This window comes from Electrona antarctica, assembly GCF_951216825.1.
Source record: "Electrona antarctica genome assembly, chromosome: 23".
Taxonomy (NCBI): domain Eukaryota; kingdom Metazoa; phylum Chordata; class Actinopteri; order Myctophiformes; family Myctophidae; genus Electrona; species Electrona antarctica.
The window spans coordinates 17,490,858-17,505,974 of record NC_136804.1 but is presented as its reverse complement, the minus strand read 5'-3'; the positions used below and the strand labels follow the sequence as shown (position 1 = coordinate 17,505,974).

At 46.9% G+C, this 15,117-nt stretch overlaps 1 protein-coding gene across 4 annotated transcripts in view; it reads right to left on the bottom strand.

Moving 5' to 3' along the window:
* Positions 1-15,117, bottom strand: part of plxnb2a.1 (plexin b2a, tandem duplicate 1) — a 248,294-nt gene that overhangs the window by 57,314 nt on the left and 175,863 nt on the right. For 2 of the 4 annotated variants that reach the window (XM_079494226.1, XM_079494225.1), the window contains exons 5-9: positions 4,446-4,771; positions 2,981-3,175; positions 2,057-2,298; positions 1,221-1,305; positions 795-933 (exon numbers count right to left, since the gene is read on the bottom strand). In XM_079494226.1, the coding sequence (XP_079350352.1) occupies positions 795-933; positions 1,221-1,305; positions 2,057-2,298; positions 2,981-3,175; positions 4,446-4,769 (985 nt within the window). In that variant the 5' untranslated portion in view covers positions 4,770-4,771. Of the gene's footprint in view, positions 1-794; positions 934-1,220; positions 1,306-2,056; positions 2,299-2,980; positions 3,176-3,630; positions 3,748-3,865; positions 3,943-4,445; positions 4,772-15,117 lie in introns of those variants that run through there. The other 2 variants (XM_079494228.1, XM_079494227.1) reach the window with 2 other exon arrangements.

The window sequence follows — 15,117 nt, the reverse complement described above, 5'->3', positions numbered from 1 at the left end:
GGAACCAAATGGACCTGTTAGGGTCCATTTGGTTCCATTTGTAAATGGACCCCAACAGGTCCATTTGGTTCCATTTGTACACTCTCAGAGTTACAGACCCATAAGGGTCCATTTGGTTCCAAACTATCATTTAGCTGGGGACCCCCTGGAACTCCCTCAAGGACCCCTGGGGGTCCCCGGACACCACTTTGGGAACCACTGACCACTGAGGTATACTGCAATGTAGAAATTACCGGAAAGTACCGGAATTTCAAAATTGACTCGAGTAAAAGTGCAGAATGTCCCATTTCACAAGTTACATATCTAGACGAGCAAATTGGCTCGTCTAAATTAATGGAGAATTTACGTCATATGTGGACGAGCAAATCGGCTTTTCTAAACACATGTGATGATGTATGAAGATGTATGACGATAAGAGCGCCCCTCACTTCACACGAGTGTGATTTTTTAAATTAACAAATCCACAGAGAACATTCTAATATATTTTGAGGGGCTGACGAAGGTTGTGGACGGTAACTAAAAGATGGATGTAGGAGGGGCTAGCGCCCCACAACCTTCGTCTTAATGAACTCTTAATCAAACATTAAATTCCCATTGACAATGAATGGAGAATTTTACGTCATAGTGTCTGAGCAAATAGACATAGTGTCTATTTTACGTCATGATGATGTACGATGGTAAGAGCGCCTCTCACTTCACACAGGTGTGATTTTTTTTGTGACTAAAATGATTAGTCTGATTAACTACTTAAGCCCCATGGATTATTTTAACGATTATTAGTAGGAGATACGCACACATGGCGGAACTGGACGCGTCCTCGTCAGAACTGAAGACGATGAACAGAACTTTATCTGACGGAGAAATGTCACCGTAGCGACCTGATGATGTCATGTTCCTGGAGAGAGCTTCACCTGGTGCTGCTACATATGCAGCCTGGAGAGAGAGAGAGAGAGAGAGAGAGAGAGAGAGAGAGAGAGAGAGAGAGAGAGAGAGAGAGAGAAGGGAATGGAGAGAAGGAGAGAAAGTATATGGATGGAGAGAGAGAGAATCATCATCATAACCAAACTCAGGAGTACAGCGGCAGGGGAAGCCACAAAACTGAAGTAAATTGAATAGACAGAGAGAAAGATAATTCCATATTAAAATAAACATGAGAGATAACAACACATAATAAGAACTTGATTTTATCTTCAAAGATAATAACAAATAAAACCTCTCACCTGCACTTTGTTGTATTTGTTGGTAGCACTACAGTTCAGCTGCAGCTCAGTATAGGAGTAGTAGAACGGATCCACTTCACACATCCTGCACATCAAGATGTTTTATATTAGTCATTCGTTTTTCAATTACAATTTAGTTTTGATTGGTTTTTAAAAGCGGAATTTGCTAGTTTAGTTTTCTATTTTTTTATGAGAATTGTTTGGGGAAATTGTGGAAATAGCAGAGCTACAATCTCACAATGTGTCGCATGACGCGGTGTGCGGTTGTAGATCTGCTATTTTATTTTATTGACTTTTGGGTCATTTGAAAACAAGCATACTGTAGCTAAATATTTCCGAAGATATCAAGGTTTCATATCCAACCAAAATCTTAGGCTCACCCATTATTAGGACGTGCGGACGAATGGACCATTATGACCATAAACATTCTATAGAAACAGCATTCACAGTGAATGCCTAGATTGCGCTATTCCCCTGGTTCAGGGGGCTATTAGTTGTGTTACGGAAAAAGAAATTACATTTTCTCCAGAAACAGGCTGGAGAGACTATTTTATGCTCTCAAGAGTTAAATTATTGTAAAACATCTGCATTACTTAATTTACAAGGAAGTCTACACAATTACAGAATGGAGACGAATTTGATATTTTGCCTGTTATCTCTCCTATGGTACCACATCAATACAAGACACAATCTTATCCAATGACAACAAAATATTCCAAGTCTTTGATCCGAGAGGCTAAATCTCATCAAATGGTGGTCCGTGGCTCAAATGGGCCAACATATAATGGACCTTGATATGAAAAGGGTTGAAATGAAAACCACTGAACCACAACGACCTGGAGATAAAGGTGAAGTTCTTGGTGTCCTGCACGCCCAGCGTCCGCGAGAACAGGAAGTAGACGAAGCCGCCGTCCTTGAAGGCGAAGCGGAAGTCGTGCAGGTAGCGCAGCACGAAGGGGTTAGCCTGGACGGCCGACGCGTCGATGATGCTGTCGAACACACCCCACTCGCCAAAGTCCTGGAGGATGCGGGTCGAGATGAGCTTGGTGCTATCGTGACTGCCATAACCCTTACCCACCTGGAGGGGGAGACAGAGACAACTTTATTGTCACATCACGGTTTTACAAGTGTGAAATTGTGAAATTATTTTTTTGTGCATAGTTCCCATCTTCCAAGAAAACAAAGAAACAGAAGGGGGGGGGGGCTATTTGCATCCTGAAAATAGCCTATTTTCAGCATGCAACCAAGTCTAAAATCAGCCATTACGACGCCATCAAACCCTGCGAAAATACATTTTAGTCGACTAACTCAACTGTAGATTTAGTTAACTAAAATCTTATATTTAGTCCACCAAAACTAGACTAACACTAAAACATTTCAGATGACCAGTGTTCATAAAACTAAATTATATTTTATTAATTCAAACGACTATAGCCCTTTCAGACGGGGAGCGGCTGACATTTTCAATGAGAAGCGTGTGTTTATTTTGGACGAGCAGAGAAGTTGACGCGGCGATAACGCAAGGATATTTTCATGGGCGCGGCGGTCCCGCTAAATTGTCGCTCGCATGCACACGCCCGCGGGCAACTAGACCTGGATTGTGGGCGAGCTTTTATTTCACGCTATGCGTCCCACGCCCCTCAAGAGCAGACCTATAGAGCAGACCAGTCGTTGATCCAGGCGACAGCGCCTGTCTGAAAGGACCTCATGATTAAAAAAACTAAATAAATATTTGCTACGTGGCGCTTCTCCTCTCTCACCAGGAAGACCGTGACGTTGTCCCTGTCCTTGGCGTAGTAGGACATGACGCCCACCACCGTCACGCCCTCCTCGGCGCTGGCCACGTACGACTTCTCCCCCTTGGTGTCGCTGAAGTAGACCAGCTGCTCCACGTTGCTCAGGTTCCGCAGGGAGCAGATGCCCCGGAACAGGCTGCCGCACACCACCAGCTCCTCCTGAAACATGGAGCAGGGATTATTAGAGCTAAAGAAATAACAAGCTTCCGCACACCACCAGCGGTGCATGGATTAGAGCTGATTTAAAAGTAATGATGGACTGGGCGGCTCTGATGTGAAAGGGCAAATTATTCCAGAGCCTGGGGGCAGCCGCCACAAAGGCTCGATCACCCTTTGTTCTTTTATTGGTCGCTATCACATCCATCTTTAGCTGGTCGGCCGACCGCAAAGCCCTAGGTGGGTTGTAATTACCGATGTGTTTGCCAATTAATCTCCCATCACTACACCCAACCCCAGTATAGTCCACTTGCCAGAATGTGAACCCAGGCATGTTGAGTACACCAAAGTTGTATGTTAGAAATGTTGAGTATGGGTCCCCAGCATGTAGAAACTGCCGGATGCTAACTTGCATTATGTTGAGCAATTTTCATAAATGGCATAATATGTGATCATACCATTAACCGTCACCGTCCTCACAAATGTGATGATGTCAACACATTTGGGGCTTGGCTATGGCTGTTTTTAGCCCAATGAGTGTTTTATTTTTTTTTGCAAAACTAATGCTTGGAATGGATTCAGCATCATCAAAACCCCCTAGTTTGACATGTCACATACTACATAAAGATTTTTTTAGTGCCCGTCGGCTACCGGCCTACATGAGAACGATGCAACTTGGGAACCTAATAATACCCGTCAACTTGTCATAGCACCCGTTTTAACTGTCTGTCTGTGTCCCACATGGAGATCGATCTCTGTATCTGTCTGTGTCTGAAGAGGGCAAACTGACTGACTGTGAAAAGTGGACTGGTTAAGTAGGCTAATCAATTGTCAGGTGTGGGGTTGCCATGGCAATCAATTGGCTGAGGCAGAGGCTGGAAAATGCACAGGTGAGGGGATTTAAGCTGATTAGGCCCACTGGCAGAGCCTGACCAGAGCCTTTTGTGGTGGTTCTGGAGAACCGCTGGTCTGACAGACTCGAGTCCGGGGCCCGGGCACTGCACTCCCTGCGGGGGTGTGGAACGCGTGTGTCGAATTTGAAGTCGTGGGGCAAACGGTTCTCGAGTTACATGCATTACAACCGCGCACGCACGCACGCACACACGCACACAATTGTTCAACATATGCAAGTTAGCATCTGGCAGTTTCTACATGCTGGGGAGTGGGGACCCATACACAACATTTCTAACATAAAACCTTGGTGTACTCAACATGTCTGGGTTCACAATGGGGCTCTATGGGCAAGAAGACTAGTACCCAGGCGGCTGGCTACCTTGTGGCTGTGCACCAACAGCAGCTTGTTGTGGTTGTCCGTGTCCTCGGCCTCCTCGCAGGCGGCGGTGACGGGCGGCGTGCACAGGCGGTTGTCCTTCTGGGGCCCGGTGTCCGTGCGCGCCTCCGGCCGCAGCGCCGCATCCAACTGGTAGAGGGTGTTGACCGCGCCCACGTACAGGCGGCCCGTGCGGGGGTCCCGGACCACGTTGTTGATGAGCTGCGGCGAGGTGAACTCCCCGTCGCTGCCGAGGGAGGGGCTTAGGTGAACGACGGTCGCCAGGGCGACCCACACGGTCCATCGCCACGCCTTCCACCGCTCCATGTCTGGTGGAGAGAGAGAGAGAGAGGGAGAGGGAGAGGGGGAGAGAGAGAGAGAGAGAGAGAGAGAGAGAGAGAGAGAGAGAGAGAGAGAGAGAGAGAGAGAGAGAGAGAGAGAGAGAGAATACATTAATGTCTTCTCTGAAACGGAGCTGTCATTTTATTTAGCTGACAGCAACATTACCGTTCAGCCAGCGCAATGTGAGAGAAAGAGAGACTCAGAGAGAGAGAGAGAGAGAGAAAGACGAGAGAAAATAGAAAAACAAAACAGAATACTGAGGTATTTGTTTAAACCACACATATCCATCTGAAAGAGAGAGAGAGAGAGAGAGAGAGAGAGGTGAGAGGGAAACAAATAGAGGTGATGCCAAGAGAGCAAGAGAGTTGCTGAGCCAGAGAAGATGGAAATGTATATTTTAAAAAGACAGAATAGAGTGTTAGAGAGAGAGAGAGGGGGGGTTGTATGTGTCTTTGGTGAATGGCGATGGGAATGGAGGAGGAGGAGGAAGAGGAAGAGGAAGAGGAAGAGGAAGAAGAAGCATAATTAGTAGTGATGCAGTAAACTTGGCTGGAAGTTTTAGGTGTTTGATTATTATACTACAGACTGAGGCCACAAGTTCCCTGCTGTTAATAAAGCTATACTGGAACGGGTGGGTGTATACACACACACACACATGCACACTGTCCCTACCAACAACGCAATGAAATTTGCAGTCCAGAACAATGTTAGTTAAAGTAGAACACTGGTTCCCCACCGTTTCTGCATCAGGGCCCCACTTGAAAAGCTTGAACGTGTATTGAGTATTGTTAATGGTTCGTGGTCTCCCATTGAGACATTACTAGACCCTGGTATCGTAGGACCAGTAGCACTAGAGAAATTACTAGACCCTGGTATCGTAGGACCAGTAGCACTAGCTGAGGCTCATACTGTAGGTTTAATCAAACCCCTAGTGAAGCAGCTGTGTGTTGGGAGAGCGGTAGAGCGGGGCCTCCCACACATATTGCAGCTTAAACCACCACCATCTTTCCAGTGAAGGCACAATTACCTGCTCCAGTTAGGCACAATTATTATTAAAAAAAAGACCATAAACAGCATAAACACATTCGTTTACTGTAATGAGACAAACATATTTCACTACAGCACCCTCGTAAAACAAACAGGGATTCGACTACAGTAGGCCATTACCATTAGAATTTCCAACTGATTTAAATCATCTCGGAGGTTATGCAATATGCAAATAAGCTGCACTGTACTTCTACGAAGCTTGTTACGGCTCATGATTCAGTTCTTAAAACAAAAATAAATAAATCACACTTGTGTGAAGTGAGCAGCGTTCTTATCATCATACATCACATTCCGTGCTCAGCCAATCAGCTGAGCACATTCCGTGATCACACAGACACACAAAGCTGTGCATAGGAGCGCAGCTCAAAAAAACAGATGAGAAGACAAACTTTCTCCCCATTTTCTCTCCCCAGTTATGAAAGGACTGTATAGGCTACTGTACACATCTGTCACACATCAAAGGATAAGAAGCATCCGTTTAAGTTATTGTTTTTTTGTACGTTAGCTCATGCCAACCATCTTCACACTCTCACTGCCTCCTCTTGAAGTTGCCCTCCCCCACCCTCACTTCTCCTCTTTCATCTCCCTCCCTCCATTCATTCTCTCACCCTGCCTAATGTCAACTCACTGCCTTTCACAGGTCTGCTGCGTCACAGTGCGTGTCTCTCTCTCTGTGTGTGTGTGTGTGTGTGTGTGTGTGTGTGTGTGTGTGTGTGTGTGTGTGTGTGTGTGTGTGTGTGTGGTGTGTGTGTGTGTGTGTGTGTGTGTGTGTGTGACACTACCTATTTTGGCTGACGAAAACAAAATAAAAACAAAATAAAAAATGTGCCATGCCCATGACTTACTGAAACTAAGGCTAAACATACAGACAATTTCATCAACCAATACAAACTGGACTATAATGTTAGGGAGGGACTAGTGGAGAAGATAACATTGTATGTTCGGTTGGGCTATAGGGGTTTGGTTGGGCTATAGGGTGTTGTGCTCTGAAAATAGCAGATCTACAAGCTCACACACCGCATCGCGCTGTGACGCGCTGTGAGCTTGTAGATCTGCAATTTGTCTCTAGTGACTACTAAGGTGACCATTTACCTTGTCATTTTATTGACGACAGACAGTCGTTTACTCCCATCTTGAGTGGCTCTGGATAAGGGAAGTCCAGACAGTGTTACCAGTAAGGCCTCATTTACACTGGCAGACAAATCTAGCCTGAACCAGATCTGTGATCGAGATAGAAATCCGATTGGTTTAAATGAGTCCAACATGTCTCATTTCAACAAATCAGATTCCAATCTGGATGTGGTTCAGATCTGATTCAGGCTGGATTTGGCTGCCAGTATAAATGGGGCCTAAGACGCCTGAGGGCAAGGTGGCGTGCACGCCTCAGCAGACTGCTGGGCGAGCGCTGGCGCTTTGGCATGGGTGGTCAGATCAACATATGGAATGAATTCTGCACTGGCCATATATGGAACGTGTCTTGAGTGTACAGGGTTTGATGAGGTCAGATCAACATATGGAATGTCAGAAAAGGTCAGCTCCATATATGAGGGCCCAGGTTGGGCCGGGCCTTCATTTTTGACATATATCGATATATGGAGATCTAAGGGTTTGAGGTCAGATGTAGAGTTGCTGGCCAATATAGATGTCACGTGATGTCACGAGACCTGGGCACCATATATGGGGGTTTTCCTATGTATGGGGATTTTGAGTGATACACTGACTGACGGACGGACAAAAATGTACGATTTCATAGTAAATTAATGTCTGTCTGCTAGTGTGGTGCTTCCCAAACATTTTCCTTTATTTATTGAGACCAGAAGAGAAAATTGTCCCCGGGCAGTGCATTAGAAAAATGTTTGAAACTTATTTCTGAAAGTTGTAGGAAAAGAAAAAAAGGATATTTAATTATACCCAAAAACGTAGGGAGGGGACTGTTTGGGAACCACTGTGCTAGTGGACTTGCTAGTCTGTCTCTCTGACTAATTAACTGTCTGACTAACAAGCTCTCTAGGGGTATCTCTCTCTCTTTTGTCTCTGTGTCGTCTGCTGCACTTTTAATACCCCTTCTTTTTACCTCCTTTCTTTTTCAAATTACATTTTTCAAGTAACACAGCCAAATTCGTGTGCGGCTGTGCGCACGCATGCACGCGCACGCACACACACGTGCGCACGCACGCAAGCACGCACGCACACACACACACACACACCCACACACTAACATTCACCGGCACCGCCAGGCGTCGTTAGCCGTTCGTGACTTGGAGGCCGACGCAACATTAAAGCCGATTGGCTGGGGCCGCAGGGATGCTGCGCGTTCTGATTGGTGGATCCCGGGGGGATAGGGTTGTGATTGGTGTTAATGAAGCTTCCTGGAGGGCGGGGCGGCTCAGACAAAGCAAGCATGAAACTCTGATTAACACAAACAAACAAACTGGGGCCACGCACGCACGCGCACACGCACATAAGTATATTCTCTCTTTCTTTCTCTCCCTCTCTCTCTCTCTTCCCTGGTGAGTTTGTAGTTTCTAGTCACAGCAAAATGCCTTCATGTGCATTGTGTAATTTACCTCAGAGATGTGCATGTGCATGGGCTGAATCAATGAAAACGGACAATGACAAGATTTAATGCAGAATGACAGATTAGTTGTGGGCCCTGCCAGGCCCCCCAAAATAGCCGATGGCCCCATGCCTTGTGAGCTTGTAGATCAGTTCATTTTAAATTAGCCGATGGCCTGATGCCTTGTGAGCTTGTAGATCAGTCTATTTTTGAGTGGTGAAAGACATTAGACAGCTATATGTGGGTTCCTGGCTGGGTCCGTCCGAGCACGAAAATAGCGTTTGGTTGGTTTTCATCACCAAGTGTCACTGTTGCATAGCCTAAAGCCCTAACCACACCAAAGGGTCAAGACGGTTTTAGTGTTGTACCTGCGGTGTGATATGTCTTTTTGCACGTTGACCCTAGTGATTCAAAGCATGGAATTCAATGGCCCTAACCACACCAAAGGGTCGAGACGGTTTTAGCGTTAACTCCTTGCAACCATTTTGACCCAAGGTGTTGCATGGTGACCCTTTGGTGTGGTTAGGGCTTCACACACACACGCACGCACGCACGCACGCACGCACGCACGCACGCACGCACGCACGCACGCACGCACGCACGCACGCACGCACGCACGCACGCACGCACGCACGCACGCACGCACGCACGCACGCACGCACGCGCGCGCGCACGCACGCACGCACGCACGCACGCACGCACGCACGCACGCACGCACGCACGCACGCACGATATTATGATGATTTCGGGTGTGATAGTACAGTACAGTAGAGGGACCCCCTGGGGACAGTAACTCTGTCATTTCTCAACCGTTTCAGACGCGGGGCGGCTCACCGGAACCGGGCCGGCCCCCTTGGTGCGTTCTGGATGTTTCGGGGACCTCCGGGGACCCCCACACAGTAACTCCGTCATGTCTCGACCGTTTCGGACGCGGGCTGCTCGCCGGAACCGGGCCGGCTCCCTGGGCGCGTTCCTGCGGGAACTTCCGGGGACCCCCACACACATTTTTAAATAGCCTGATGCCTTGTGAGCTTGTAGATCAGTCTATTTTGTGACACCGCTGCACAACAAGAAGTAATTGCTCCAAGTGGAGAGACGGTGTGAATTATATCCATGATGAAACCTTAGAGTATATATGAATAGAGACAGAACCGGATTTCTCCTCTCATCCACTTGCATTAAGTTGCTCAAAAGCGCATGAAGCGATTTCACTCCTCCTTCCGGGTAGGAACAGAGTGCATTCTGGGATGGATTGGGCCCAAACACATGAACGCGCTGCCGTTGACTATCATTGCACGCAAACAGCGTTCACGTGTCATCATGAACGTGCGCAATGATAGTCAACGGACCAGCGCGTTCATGTGTTGCAGGGCCAGCGCTGCAATACCAAATTCGGCCACTATGTCCATTTCGCCTCAGGGTTTCCTCCGGTTGCCGTCTCTATTAATATATACTCTAAGGATGAAACCCACAGACACAGATAAACTGCCTACAAGCTCATCACGACACGGTGTGACTGACCGTGTAAAGCAGTGGTTCCTAAACGTTTTCATGTCCCCCCAAGGACCCCCAAATTGACACTAATTAGCCCGCGGACCCCCATCTTAAGAGATATGCCAGGGACCCACCATAAGAGAAGATTTGTACGGCTCTAGCAGTGATTCTCAACCTGTGTAATTTCAGTTTGACATGCATTAGTCTATGGACTAGTACATTTAATGGCCTTTCTACTGTATCTCTGGGACCCCCAATTTATATTGTAAAATCAATGTTAATGTCCATTTGGTTCCGTTTGTACACTCTCAGAGTTACAGACCCATAAGGGTCCATTTGGTTCCAAACGATCATTTATCTGGGATGAAGAACATTCACTTCACATAAAGGATGAAGTAGAACATTCACTTCACATAAAGGTGAAAAGTAGAAATATGGAGATACAAGGTTTCTACCCGAGAACAACGCTATAGCCTGAGGACTGAACGCGCAGGTCCAAACCGGTCGGCGTCAGCTTTATAACCTTTAGTTTAATAGTTATAATTAAGCCATTCCCTAGTCATTTAAGGCTTTTTAACCATAATCGTTGGCTCGTTATGCGAGTGCACTCGAGATAAGCCGAAAGGCTTCCCTTCGGACAGGAGGACTGGGAATCAGGGGAAATGAACCGTCAATAACTACTGAAAGATATTTGCACGCACACACATTCACGCTCACACACACAACATGTTAAGTCACGCAGCACACGATTCAGCGCAACACTGACACAATGCATGTACATACACATAGGCTACGCACGCGCGCACACGTGCCATATGTTGATTCACATACTGCACATGATTACAATGGTCAGCGACACGATACAATGCATGTTCTCTTTCACTCACTCACACACACACACACACACACACACACACACACACACACACACACACACACACACACACACACACACACACACACACACACACACACACACACACACACACACACACACACACACACACACACACACACACGGCTGTGTGAGGGGACATCTCGGCGTGGAACTAACGGAATGGATAGACACAGTGGAGAGGACAGGCAAGGGATTCATGCTCGAGTGTTTAGACTAGTTGACAAGTGGTTCTCAAACATTTTCATTCAAGGACCCCCGAATTGTTTTGTGCACATTTATTTTGCCCACGATGCTCCATCTGAAGATATTTTGTGCCGGGGACCCCGTTACAAGATTAGAAATAGTTTTTCCGAGATCCAAGACAATAGCCTGAGCTACAATCTCACAAATTTACAACTGATTTAGATGCTACAGTAGGCTATATTAACACATTTTGCTGGGGACCCCCTGGAGAACCCTCAAGGACCCATGGGGGGGTTGACAACCACTGACCACTATCTCTAAAACATAGGTAAGATAATGTGTAAACAAACAAACATACATTTTTACAACACTGATGATGGTGCTGTCAAACAAACAAGTCTATGAAGCTATCAATGAAATCTATGAAAAGATTTAATCTGCAACACAGTGTTATACAATGTAGTGGAGGTGACCTCCCTGCTTCATCTCTCTCTCTGTGTTATACAATGTAGTGGAGGTGACCTCCCTGCTTCATCTCTCTGTGTTATACAATGTAGTGGAGGTGACCTCCCTGCTTCATCTCTCTCTGTGTTATACAGTGTAGTGGAGGTGACCTCCCTGCTTCATCTCTCTCTGTGTGTTATACAATGTAGTGGAGGTGACCTCCCTGCTTCATCTCTCTCTGTGTGTTATACAATGTAGTGGAGGTGACCTCCCTGCTTCATCTCTCTCTGTGTTATACAATGTAGTGGAGGTGACCTCCCTGCTTCATCTCTCTCTGTGTTATACAATGTAGTGGAGGTGACCTCCCTGCTTCATCTCTCTCTGTGTGTTATACAATGTAGTGGAGGTGACCTCCCTGCTTCATCTCTCTCTGTGTTATACAATGTAGTGGAGGTGACCTCCCTGCTTCATCTCTCTCTGTGTGTTATACAATGTAGTGGAGGTGACCTCCCTGCTTCATCTCTCTCTGTGTTATACAATGTAGTGGAGGTGACCTCCCTGCTTCATCTCTCTCTCTCTGTGTTATACAATGTAGTGGAGGTGACCTCCCTGCTTCATCTCTCTCTCTCTGTGTTATACAATGTAGTGGAGGTGGCCTCCCTGCTTCATCTCTCTCTCAGATAAGGAGTGGAGGTCCCTGCTTCATCTCTCTCTCAGATAAAGGAGTGGAGGTCCCTGCTTCATCTCTCTCAGATAAGGAGTGGAGGTCCCTGCTTCATCTCTCTCTCAGATAAGGAGTGGAGGTCCCTGCTTCATCTCTCTCAGATAAGGAGTGGAGGTCCCTGCTTCATCTCTTTCAGATAAGGAGTGGAGGTCCCTGCTTCATCTCTTTCAGATAAGGAGTGGAGGTCCCTGCTTCATCTCTCTCAGATAAGGAGTGGAGGTCCCTGCTTCATCTCTCTCTCAGATAAGGAGTGGAGGTCCCTGCTTCATCTCTCTCAGATAAGGAGTGGAGGTCCCTGCTTCATCTCTCTCTCAGATAAAGGAGTGGAGGTCCCTGCTTCATCTCTCTCAGATAAGGAGTGGAGGTCCCTGCTTCATCTCTCTCAGATAAGGAGTGGAGGTCCCTGCTTCATCTCTCTCAGATAAGGAGTGGATGTCCCTGCTTCATCTCTCTCTCAGATAAGGAGTGGAGGTCCCTGCTTCATCTCTTTCAGATAAGGAGTGGAGGTCCCTGCTTCATCTCTCTCAGATAAGGAGTGGAGGTCCCTGCTTCATCTCTCTCAGATAAGGAGTGGATGTCCCTGCTTCATCTCTCTCAGATAAGGAGTGGAGGTCCCTGCTTCATCTCTCTCAGATAAGGAGTGGAGGTCCCTGCTTCATCTCTCTCAGATAAGGAGTGGAGGTCCCTGCTTCATCTCTCTCTCAGATAAAGGAGTGGAGGTCCCTGCTTCATCTCTCTCAGATAAGGAGTGGAGGTCCCTGCTTCATCTCTCTCAGATAAGGAGTGGAGGTCCCTGCTTCATCTCTCTCAGATAAGGAGTGGATGTCCCTGCTTCATCTCTCTCTCAGCTAAGGCCAATGTCTGGCCTGACAATGTCTGTCTGGTCAGACATTGGCCTGACAAGACTCTAAAATATAAGAGCAAATTAGAGATGGAAATGAGTCGCCTATTGTTCATAACAATTATTCAAGATACTGTACGTACAGTACCAGTACGTTAGTTTGTCTTTGCCTCCCTACTGTATATGTTTTTTTTTCTTTTCGTTCTGTTCCTTTCTCTCTGTGGGTGCTCATGGAATAACTTTTCGGTTGGATCAGAAGTTAAACAGGAAATCAACTGAAATCAATGATCTGTGTGTTCCAAATTCAGTGACAACGAACAAACGTGCGCACCACACACACACACACACACACACACACACACACACACACACACACACACACACACACACACACACACACACACACACACACACACACACACACACACACACACACACACACACACACACACACACACACACACACACACACACACACACACACACACACACCATGTCCAGCCCTCTCTCCCCTGTGCTGTGCAATTCCCCCCAAACATGACTCCCACTGCATTCTTCGACAGAATCCATCCTCCCCAGTTCTTCTCAAGCCATTCCAGGACCAGACCCTCCTCAGTACTGTGGACATGGGAACAGATCCATTCCAGGACCAGACCCTCCTCAGTACTGTGGACATGGGAACAGATCCAACAGCATTCCCACGGAACACTGATGTCAACATTCCCCCAGATGTGTGTGACTGATTGCTGCAGAGTTGTTGTTTTTTAGCTCTGCAAATCTTCAATCTGCTCCAGAGTCCAGAGAACATACATGGGTTCAGGAACCTCCATGTCTCTCTCACAAAACATTCCACCACTGACTGATTGAAACCGATCCTCACAAACCCTGCATGGTGCTGCTACTGGCCTGTGGTTGGGACTGTCAATCTCTAGAGCATACGCACACACGTGTGCGCGCACACACACACACACACACACACGCGCGCGCGCCTCCGTAGTGAGAGAGGCAGATTGAATCTTTGTGTTATGCTAATTTAATTTACTGAGGCAGATGACTGCGTGCGTCCTGCCCTCCGCGTTGGGGGAACAATTAACTGAAACTCTCCATTCTGGCACAACTCCACACACGCATGCACGACACGTCGCACACACATGTACGCACTGTCGCACTCAGACGCACGCACAGTGCACAGGCACACACACACACACATGATGCACGCATGCACGTCTATGTCTATACTAGGTTTGTTTCTGCAGTGTATGTGCAGTGCTTCTGCACACAATTGAAATGCTTGTGTTTCAAGGTGTTTTATTTTGGCCACTTTAAACATAGTTTAAAGTTCAGAGTTCAGAAAGTTCAGAAACCTTGAGGAACTCAAAGGCTTTTGACAGTGTGAACCATAGAGTATATAAAAGGATAGAGACTGAACTGGCGCGAAGCTCCGCCCCCCAGCTATTCATGTCAGTGGAAGTTGCTCAGTGGCGTTTTGAAGCACCCGGAAGACTGCCGGAAGTACCGTCTGAGAACGTCTACTTCCGCATTTGACCACCAAATGTTGGTGGTCAAATGCGGAAGTGCAACCGAGCGCTCAATGTTAAAGCCCAGCTGCACGGGGGTTTCCCGGTCATGAATCCACGGGTCCGCCTGTAGTCCCTCCTCCTACCACTAGGGCCCAGAGCTTCAACGTTGAATAGCCTCACTGGCCCCTTGGTGTGAACAGAGCAGCAGAGACAGTGTGTACATCTTATCCAACGAAAACTAAACATTCTACGTTTTGGGTCTGAGTCGATGCAAATTCTCAAATGGTGGTCCGTGGCTCAAATGGCCCATAAATAATGGGCCTTGGTTTGAAAAAGGTTGAAAACCACCGATTCTTTACGCCTATTGAATGCATTTAGATTTCCCCATATACTGTACGTACGCAACTTTTTCAGTCCCTAATTTAAGATACTACTTGGACAAAATGTACGACAAATCTTTGTTTGAAATGTAGTGGAGTGAAAGTATCACCAAGTATCCATAAAATACAAACACTCACGTAAAGTAGATACTCAAACAATACACTTAAGTACAGCCATTCAAGTAAGAACTAAAAAACATTGCATGGATGCACCTGGGACGTATCCTCAGTGATGTATCCCAAGG